The 11,349-nt window shown below is 39.3% G+C and overlaps 1 protein-coding gene across 1 annotated transcript; it reads right to left on the reverse strand.

Annotated features, from left to right (window-relative positions):
- Positions 1-757: 757 nt before the first annotated feature.
- Positions 758-3,854, reverse strand: LOC128745808 (uncharacterized). Its single transcript, XM_053842881.1, has 2 exons — positions 3,257-3,854; positions 758-1,257 (listed from the first exon to the last, which is right to left on the reverse strand). The coding sequence occupies exons 1-2, from the start codon at positions 3,852-3,854 to the stop codon at positions 758-760; spliced, it is 1,098 nt and encodes a 365-aa protein (XP_053698856.1).
- Positions 3,855-11,349: the final 7,495 nt, after the last annotated feature.

Here is an 11,349-nt window from a genome sequence, read left to right on the forward strand (position 1 = left end):
CTACTAGGATGCTACATGAAGTTCTGAAGTAACTTTAGTTGCTAACAAGTTCTGCGTGCTGCTTTTTTGTTTATATTTCTGGTGATCAAACCAGCAGAACCTGCAACTATTGGAGATTAATTATTTTTATTTCACTTGAATAAATTTAATCCTCGCACATTTCTAATTACAAATATAAATTAGAATGTAATACTCTTCATTATTGTGTTTGTGTTGTGTAGCATATGCTGTCGGTATCTCACTACTATAGTTAATTGCATGGTTCCAAACTTTATGTTCTATAATTAACTCGCGCTGCATAAAGCTGCTGCAAGTTCTAAAACGAACTTTTACTTAACAACTCATTGGCAAAATTCACATCGCTTGTATGCGACAAAGATGACGCAGTGGATCGGTATAGGTTTACAACGCGGAACACCCGGGTTCAAACCCAACAGCAGGCAAATGCAACGAATATAGAAGTTAGGTAGAAGTATAAAAATAGAACATAGAAGTGCTGCTAAATTTGTTTTTTCTTAGTTTTTGACAGTTTATTTCGAAGCTGCTTAGCGTTCTATGCAGTGAACCCAAGACAGCTTGAAAGTTCGGTTAATTACTTAAAAGTGACGCTGCTTAGCAAGTTATAGATTGATATACATAAAGCTGTTTAACCCTTGTTAGACACCATTATTCGAACTCTTGGTTACTTGGGAAGGTGGTGGAATTACACACTAACTAAATGTAAGTCACTTACGTCACATCTCCCCTTTTAAGATCGTCAATAGTATTCATAGCAGCTATCCTGATTCATACGGATTACTCGTCCACTCCTGGTGCGTAAAGGACTTGCCAAGGGTGGGTTACTGGTATCACTCAACGATTGATCTTCTTCTGGAGGTTGGGAGTCTAGTGTTGCTTCGATGTCATCTGGGTACACTGTAGGCTGCAGTCGACACGGTGATTCCTCGCGATGCTGATGACCGATGGTTTTGACTGATGTTTTCCTGGGTCTGATATCCCTGGCATTCCTGCGAACCACACCTCCATCTGATAGATGTACAATGTATGATCTTGGTTGCTCCAGCCTTTCATCTATCTTCCCTTCCTTCCAAGTGCGCGATTTAGTATCCTGTACTAGGACCATTTGGTCTTCATGGTATTCTGGCGGTCTAATTGTTCCTCTGTCTGCGTACATCTTTTGCTGTAGTCGTCGTTCACCCAACGTTTCCGTAACGTTGTTTATCACCTGCGGTTTTAGAGTGGCTTCGGATGTTGGAACTGTGGAACGGAGAATTCGATTCATTAATCTTTGGTTTGCTGATTGTAATTCATTATCTCTTGGTGTGTTTCTTAACATCAGAAGAGCTAACTGAATGTCAGTTCCATCCTCCGAGCAGCGCTTAAGCAAATTTTTGGCAGTTTGCACAAACCTTTCTGCGAGGCCATTACACCTGGGAAAATGAGGGCTGGATGTGAGGTGGTCGAAAGACCACTCTTTGCTAAAGTTTGAAAAGTCATGGGCGGAATATTGGGGTCCATTGTCAGTAAACAAGATACGTGGAATTCCGTGTCGCAAACCAGCTCTTTAATTGTTTAATGACGACCTTGGATGTGGGTTCGCTCAACTGGACGAAATCAAAGAAACCCGAGTAGTTGTCTGCTATTAATAGATATTCGCTTCCTCTATAATGAAACAGATCCGACGAAACAATTTCGAACGGTACGGTAGGAATTTGGTTATTTATCAACTCATGTTTTACATTTGACCTTTGAAACTTTTCACAAACGGTGCAATTTTCAACCATTTTTGCTATCTCTGCAGTCATTCCAACCCAAAACAGCGACTGTTTCGCACGACGTGTGCATCCTTGTATTCCAGTGTGTCCCATATGTATTACTTTGAGCATTTTGCCTCGTAGACTGGTCGGTATTATAATTTGGTGTGACCGAAAAACAAGTCCTTCATATACGGCTATTTCATCACGAAAGGACCAATACTTGCGAAGAATATCCGGCAGCAATCGTTTTTCATTAGGCCAGCCACTCATGACAGTTTCCACTAATTTAACAATTTCTGGATCCTTTAGACTTTCGGTTATGATTTCTTGTCTTGCTGACTTTGACATTTGTAAAACAATATGTACTTCTAGTTCATCTGACTTTTCCTTCGAAACCAAATTGTCAACATCTCTGCTGAGAAGGTCTGGCAGAGGAATGTCCTTCCCTTTTTTGTATTTAATAGTAGGGCCATACTGCGTAACATCGAGAAGGATCCGCTTCAAGCGAGGTGGAGCTCTATCTAAGGACTTCTTGAAGATAGTTTCTAGAGGTTTATGATCTGTTTCGATTTCCAGCTCTTTGCCATATATATAGTCGTGAAATCTATTACACGCAAATCGGATGGCTGCTGCCTCCTTCTCTATCTGAGGATAAATTTCTTGCGCTTTTGTCAATGACTTTGACGCATAAGCAACGGGTCTTCCATTCTGAAGGAGAGCTGCTCCGAAGGCTTTCGAACTGGCGTCTACGGACAGCGTAACTTTTGCATTCACATCATAGTAGGCCAGAACCGGAGGATTTAACATGAGTTGTTTAATTTTTGCTAGGGCTTGCTCTTGAGGATAATCCCATACCCATTCTGTATCCTTTACTAACAATTGTCTTAACGGTTCTGTAATTGCTGATAGGTTTTCTATAAATTTCCCCAGATACGTAACTGTTCCTAAGATACGTTGCAACTGAAGTTTATTCGTAGGACGTTTGAGCCTTTGAATTACCTCTATCTTTTCCGGGTCTGCTTTAAGCCCTTTTTGCGTAACCAGATGGCCAAGAAATTTCACTGTAGGTTTATTAAAAAAGCATTTGTCTTTGTTTAACTTAAGACCCGCTTCGGTCAATCTTCCTAAAACTTTTTTTGTAATCTGGTTTAACAATTCCTCTGATGGAGCGTGAATCAGAATGTCGTCCATCGAACTTTCCACCCCGTCCAGCCCTTCCAACAAGGTGTGCATGAGCTTTTGAAAAGCTTCTGGGGCAGAAGCCAATCCAAATGGCAGCCTTTTACAGGTAAATCTACCCCACGGTGTACCAAAAGCTAGATATTTCATCGTGCGTTCCGATACTGGAATTTGCCAAAACCCTTTTTTCATATCCAGGATAGTAAAATGCATTGAACCGCAAATACGGGCTGAGATCTCCTCTAAAGTCGAAAGCGGATGTGCACGGCGGAGTAGGTTCTTGTTAACTTGTGATGGATCTATACAAATTCGAAGCTTACCTTTTTGCCTCACTATCACCATTGCATTGAGGACTGGTGTTGGTTCTATGATCGGTTCAATGACCCCCATTTTTAGCATTGAATCCAATTCTTGCTTAACTGCTGCGCGGAGTGAGTGAGGTATCCTTCTGGGCGGTTCATTTCGAAAGGTAGGGTTTTCTACCAGATCAATATCGTAAATAAATCCTTTTACACAACCGAGGCCGCTGAATAATGAATCTTCCATGTTCACATCATCCACGCGTGCTATCAATTTAAATCTGACGCTTGTCTTTCTGCCCAAAATTGGCATCACTTCCCCATCAACTATTTTGAAGGTTGCACTTTCTTTTCGGCCTCTCACAGTAACCGGTAGTTCTGCTTCGCCTTTTACGTTCAACTTGTGGTTACTGTACGACACTAACTTCTTTGTCTTCGATTGCTTCAGTACTCCCCCAAGCTTGCGATATATATTCCACGGCAGTACGTTGCAAGCCGCTCCACTGTCTAGCTTCAGTTTCACTTTTTCGTCATTAATCAACACAGTTTCGTACCACACTTCTTCACTGGATTCATCTTCGTCACTAATGGCAGCAATATACAGCTCTTCGACCGCCATTTCTTCTTCGTCTTCTTCTAATTCTATTGTTTTCACAAACCGGCTACTCTTCGGTGCAGAATTTGACGCTCTAACACTGAAACACTTCTCGGCAAAATGACCTTTTCTCCCACACTTAATGCATGTTTTATTAAAAGCTGGGCACATTCTCTTACGGTGTTCGTATCCACAGCGGTTACATGGGAACGTTGTATCTCTTTCGTCAATTCGCGAATTTTCATTTTTTCCCTGCCGTACGGAATCAATTTCTACCACCGGTTTTTCCAACATCACTTTTGACTGCTTCACTGACTGCTCATAGTTTCTCACTATATCGATCGTTTTTTGTAAATCGTTATCGTCGTTTAGCAATTGCGGAACTAGCTTTGTGTGTATGGTGCCCGCAATGACTCTGTCTTTTACCAAGGAATCGTGCAGAACACTATACGCGCATTTTTTTGCTTGCTGACGAACTCGAGTGAAAAATACATCGCATTGTTCTTCCTCGCTCTGTTTGATTCTCCCAAACACGTATCGTTCGTATGTAAGGCACGATTTAGGGACAAAATAGCTTTCGAATCGATCTTTTAACACTTTAATATCCGCTTCTTGCGCCTCACTTAATCCGAACGATACGTTATAATATAATGAATAAATCAATAGTCAGACATTTCCGCACTTATTATTTCCTATTCTGACACCATGTGATATGGAAACAAGTGTAAGCCAAGAAACTTGAGTAAAGAATGATTTATTTCGTTCTCTCTTAGGTGTGTGTCTGCTCAGTGTCAAACCAAGGTTTATGTAAGGTACGATATAAAGGTGGTGGAATTACACACTAACTAAATGTAAGTCACTTACGTCACACATACCGCTATTGTTTTCCTTATTCTTTAACGACGTTTGTGCTGTACTTCCACGAGGATCCAGATTACTGTACGCTGATGATCTTAAAATGTTTGTGCCGGTCAAATCAATTGAAGACTGCTGTGAACTATAAAAAGTATAAGGGTCCATGTCTAGTGGCACGGGCGCAGGCTTGAAGTAGGACTACGAATGTAGAGCAATTCGTCTCCCAATGCCAAAGCCGGTGATTTTTGTACGAATTTCAAATAGATTCCCCAGTTGCGCAGTAACGGAAGGTTTACTTGCGCTGTTGTATTTTGTACAACATCTGTGAACCGTTGACTTTATCTCGGTTTTTCTCGGGAATCTAGCAATAAATAAAATTACGGTTTCCGTAAGGTTGATCCGCAGACAAATGGTGGAAAAAGTTCCATAAGTTTTTCACCAAGTGGCATTAGTATTCGAGAGAATTCTGTTACGTTTTAGCATGCCTATAAATCGGAGTTGACGCGAGTAACGAAAGGTAAAGGATTGTGTTCTTACATGTGAGAAATTCATAATTTCAACTCTTCAGCTAATTTAAATAGTGGATCTGAAAAGGTCCGTTTGTTATTCTCGAATTCTCAAATTTCTGACTCGTGCTGTCCATTGTCTATTTTCGTCCATCAGATAGGTTATTGGTGTGTGGATCAATAGTGGGAATACTGTTTATGGGACAAACGTTACTGGTAGGATCTGTAATCAAGATAGACTTTTATGTTTATGATGTTATGAGTCGCAAGCTAGCTGCCTGCCGATGTGTCTCCAACGAAAGCCGGCGACCGACTGATCACGCACACCGAGGCAAAGCAAACAATGTTTCAAATACAACCTTTAAAATTGCCACGGATGTGACTCGAAAACTGGCTGTCCGATGCGTCGCTAGCTAGCTGCTGCTGGCTGATGTTTCGCCAACGAAAGTCGGCGACCGACTGATGACGCACACCGAGGCAAAGGCAAACAAAGTTTCAAATACAACCTTTAAAATTGCCAATTTGCCACCGATGTGTCTCAAAAACTAGCTGTCCGATGCGTCGCAAGCTAGCTGCTGCTGGCTGATGTTTCGCCAACGATAGCCGGCGACAGACAGATCACGCACACCGAGGCAAAGGCAAACAAAGTTTCAAATACAGCCTTTGAAATTGCCAATTTGCCGCCGATGTGTCTCGAAAACTTGCTGTCCGGTGCGTAGCAAGCTAGCTGCTGCTGGCTGATGTTTCGCCAACGAAAGCCGGTGACCGAAGAAGGTAAGGAAAGGAAGTTTAACCCATAGCTCATCTCGTATATATTTCTGTCATCCGTGCTAGGGAAGCACTGACGTGGGAAGGCAAAAAATGCAAATAATGAAATATTAAATATTCGACTCATATTTTCTCAATTATTAAACGTCTGTTAGGGAAACATGTAATCTACTGTGTTGTAATGGATTTTGACGTAGGACTACGTCTTACGGCAAGTTTTGAGATAGGGTCATTCCAAAAAATCGAAAAATGCGAGCGTCACGAAAAATGAAAGGTTTTGAACGCTAATAGCGCAGCGGTTTTCCTATCGATTTTCAATATTCTTACACCAATCGATTGGTAAATCTTCTAAGAATTGACCCAAATGAAGAAAAGTATGGATTCTTGATGTTGAACTATTGAAAAATTGAAAATAATGAACCTATGTTTTACCAGAATTCTCGCTTCGTGATTGGTTGGAAGATTCTTTGCGATGATCTAAACCTATACCAATTTGATATCTGTGCTTGGGAAGTAAGCCAAAACAAGTGACAAAGTTTCCTCATTTCAACAAGATTTCTTAACACCGCGGTTAAACCTAGACCATTTTGATGTCCTTGCTTGGGAAGTACGCCAGAGAGAGTAACAAAGCCCCCTCGTGCCAACAGATTTCTTACGAACGCGATTAAACCTAGTCCAATTTGATGTCTGTGTTAGGGAAGTGTGCCAGAAAAAATGGCACAAGTTTGTTGTCCCAACAGATCGCAAATTCTTGACTGCGAGACGATTAAACCTAGGCGAATTTGATATCTGTGTTGGAAAAATGTGCTACAGCTGTAGTGTTCGGTTATAATATGATGAATGAATACGCATGCTTGCCGTTTCATTAGAAGTGTAGTGAAAAGATGTGCTGCTGATAAAATAGGATTGAATTGGTAAAATCCCTTCAACGCGGGGAACCATGGGTAAAAGAAACTATCTTTAATTTCTGTAAGGTAGCAGGAAAGCAATAGTTTGTGTTCTTGATTTTGTTAAATTGTTTTCAAATGCACAATCTTTTGAGAATTGAACGTATGCAATGTTACTATTTTGATAAATGTTACATACAACGCATGTAGCATGTATATATGTTGCATATAGCATGTATACATGAAGAATCGAACGATTACAAGCATGAATACATGCTATTATCACTACAAAGAGACTTACGTAGTCCTGCGTCACCTATATATGCGGTCGTGTCTTGTACACAACCCCTCTGATTTTTTGAAACATTTCCAATCGATTGAAACCAATATCTCTAGAATCTGTTGACGGATGACTGAGTTATAAGCGTGCAAACCATAACCACTTTTCGTTACATGTTCCCTTTTCGTTTTTCTAAAGTGCACCCCAATATAGAAATCAAATAAGTAGTCCTACTTCAAAACTAATCGACATTTTTGCAGACTGCTCAACAAACACCGAAGCTGAATTAAAATGCTACTGATTTGGTCACAGCTGATTTAACTCTGAATACAGGTGATAGACGCTGAATAAATTGAAGTAAAGGCCTCTGTATTCTATAAGTGATTAAGCAGCCAACGAATGCGCTGTAAATCAGCTGCTTCATATAATAGTGTCACAAGCAGATTAGGGGCATCTTCAACCTCTCCACAACCCGTCAATATTCTATATAATTGTGCTATACTAGCTGAATAAACGATTTGCCATCTTAATAAACAGCCCTCCCACGAAACATTTATGCGCTGATTAAATATTTTAGCAGCCATTATTATTCAGCTATAGCTGAATATACATCGAATAAAATTTATGTAAACAATTTTACAATACTTATTGACGTAGGACTACGTCTTACGGCAAGTTTTGAGATAGGGTGTCATTCCAAAAAATCGAAAAATGCGAGCGTCACGAAAAATGAAAGGTTTTGAGCGCTAATATCTCAGCGGTTTTCCGATCGATTTTCAATATTCTTACACCAATCGATCGGAAAATCTTTTAAGAATTGACCCAAAAGAAGAAAAGTATGGATTCTTGATGTTGAGCTATTGAAAAATTGAAAATAATGAACCTATGTTTTACCAGAATTCTCGCTTCGTGATTGGTTGGAAGATTCTTTGCGATGATCTAAACCTATACCAATTTGATATCTGTGCTTGGGAAGTAAGCCAAAACAAGTGACCAAGTTCGCTCATTTCAACAAAATTTCTTAACACCGCGGTTAAACCTAGACCATTTTGATGTCCTTGCTTGGGAAGTACGCCAGGAAGAGTGACAAAACCCCCTCGTGCCAACAGATTTCTTACGAACGCGATTAAACCTAGTCCAATTTGATGTCTGTGTTAGGGAAGTGTGCCAGAAAAAATGACACAAGTTCGTTGTCCCAACAGATCGCAAATTCTTTACTGCGAGACGATTAAACCTCGGCGAATTTGATATCTGTGTTGGAAAACTGTGCTGCAGCTGTAGTGTTCGGTTATAATACGACTCTGTATGAAGGTGAAATTAGTCATCATCGATTCTGCCAATTTCAAAAGCAGTTTTTTTGTTTGAAAAAAAAAATTCGGTTTATGAAAATATATTCGCTGTGTTCAGATTGGCAAGAAGAATGCAGTATATACATTTTTATAAACACAATCCCGCTTTTGGGCCGAAAAGCTGCTTCCGAAATTGGGCTTTCCGACGAAAAGTCAATGACTGCTAGTTTCCCGTGAATACGCATGCTTACCGACCGTTTCATTAGAAGTGTATTGAAAAGATGTGCTGTTGATAAAATAGGATTGAATTGGTAAAATCCCTTCAACGTGGGGAACCATGGGTAATAAAAACAATCTTTAATTTCAGTAAGATAGCAGGAAAGCAATAGTTTGTGTTCTTGATTTTGTTAAATTGTTTTCAAATGCACACTCTTTTGAGAATTGAACGTATGCAATATTACTACTTTGGTAAATGTTACATACAACGCATGTAGCATGTATATAAGTTGCATATAGCATGTATACATGAAGAATCGAATGATTGCTAGCATGAATACATGCTACTATCACTACAAAGAGACTTACGTAGTCCTGCGTCACCTATATATGCGGTCGTGTCTTGTACACAACCCCTCTGATTTTTAGCCGAAATTGGAGAACTTATACAACCTATTTTGTTTGAGGCAGAAAAAAACACTTGTTAAGCAATTATATCGCCCTTTATAAAACCTCTGTGCGCCTTGTTTTCAGCTTTGCGCAAATTGGTTATTTAAAAACGCGCAAAAGCCTCTATTAAGCTCCATTGCAGCTTCGAAAGCAGCTATTAGCAAGCCCGAGGCTTGATAAAATCACTAAATATACATGTTTTAGAGCTGAAAAAAGGTTTTTATTTCTCAACCTAAATCATAGTTCAGGTAGAATAAATTCAGCTATAAAAGCGTTTGATCAGCCTGAAATTGTTACTTGGGTAGCTGCTTTCAAAGCTGCAATGGAGCTTAATAGAGGCTTTTCCGTGTTTCGAAATAACAAACGCGTCAATTCTATTTTTAGAACGAGAAATAGTTTTGCAATGCTTTTTCAGTCGCTTAATCAACGTCTCATCTACTTTTATGCAGCCAAAAAATAATCTATTTTTAAATTTCAAAAATGGAACGCGTCAAATTTATTTTGCTTTGGCGTCATAAGCTATATTTTAAATTTCGAATAACTTGAACTCGTATATGCAAGCTAATTAAAAATGCAAGTCGTCATCTTGCGGCAATTGAACCGCCATCTTCTGAAATTAAAAACTTTCCAATTAAATTCTGCTATTTACATTTATTCGTGACAGATACGTCCTTATCCTACGACATGCAGGCTTCATCAGTGTCTGTTTTCGAAAAATCTTGTCCACTGGATCGCCTTAAACCAACCCGTAAACAGCAAGAGCGATTGCTGTTTACGAGTTGGTTTAAGGCGATCCAAGCTGCATAAAGTAAGCACTCAAATGGCGTTTGACCAAGCGATGTTTAAGCTACTTTAAGTTTTTCCAAACCCGCTTTCCTCCAAAGCTGATAAACAAGCTTAATAGCGGATTTTTCTGCTAAATAATCCGCTTCTAAACAGCCATAAACATAGAACCGTTTTACGGTTGCTTGAAGGTGTTAAAGTGGCTTTATAAACCAGTAGACGCTTTCATTAGGCTCACAGCTTTCAAACTTCTTTAAAGCAGCTTAAGGGTGTTAAAGCGGCTTTACAAACTAATACCAAGCTTTCATTCGGTTCACAGGACACATACTGTCAGATCATAGAATTTCGCAATTCGTCTGGCAGCAAAAATATGTCAGTTATCGACATTATCGACTGCTTCAAGTGTAAAGATATTTTCACTGTCTGTTCTGCAGATGCAGATGGGGCGGATCATACGATGAGTGCTTATGGATCAGAAGATGGCGGTTCAATTCACGAAAGATGACATGCAATTTTAATTAGCTTGCATATACAAATTCAAGTTATTCAAAATTTAAAACATAGCATACGACGTCATAGCAAAATAAATATGACGCGTTCTATTCTTTTTTAAATTTAAAAATAGATCATTTTTTGGCTGCATAAAGGTTGATAAGACGTTGCTTAAGCGACTGAAAAAGCATCGCAAAACTATTTCTCGTTCTAAAAATAGAATTGACAGCATTGTGCAAATTGGTTATTTCAAAACACGCAAAAGCCTCTATTAAGCTCCATTGCAGCTTTGAAAGCAACTACCCAATTTCAGGCTGATCAAACGTTTTTAGCTGAATTTATTCAACCTGTGGCTGAACTATAGTTTAGTATTAGAAATAAAAACCTTTTTTCAGCTCTTAAACATCTAAGTCAAGCTTCGGCTTGCTAAAAGCTGCTTTGAAGCTGTAATGTAGCTTAATAGAGGTTTTCGCGCGTTTTTAAATAACCAATTAGCGCAAAGCTGGAAACAAGGCGCACAGAGGCGATATAACTGCTTAACAACCCAAGTACAAGCCACAAGCACAACCACAAGCATTAACGCATAACCCCATATTGGCTGTAGCTCGGCATCGCTAATACCAGACAGCGGTATATCAGCAATTCGCATGGTTAAAACTTTTGTATAAACATTGCTAATGCGTTTAAGCATTATCGTAAATTAGCATTATTAAAAACACTATTTGCGTATATAATGTTACAATATGTTGCTTACAAGCTTTAGGACAAATCTTTAAAACGTACCGTAAATGTTAATAAAATGCTTATACTTAACTTCGTTTTTGCTTATTTACGGCCACTACTCATACTCTGTTTCACCTAACTGCTGCTGTCTTTTTTCAACCAATTGAATTCTAAAATCAACTACGAACGACGATTTAAGTACGACTAATTACAACCCACTCATCTATAACAGCTGTGGTTAAGATATCAAAGGCGCCAGCAAATGAACTA

The sequence above is a fragment of the Sabethes cyaneus genome, chromosome 1 (assembly GCF_943734655.1).
Source record: "Sabethes cyaneus chromosome 1, idSabCyanKW18_F2, whole genome shotgun sequence".
In the NCBI taxonomy this organism is placed as follows: Eukaryota; Metazoa; Arthropoda; class Insecta; order Diptera; family Culicidae; genus Sabethes; species Sabethes cyaneus.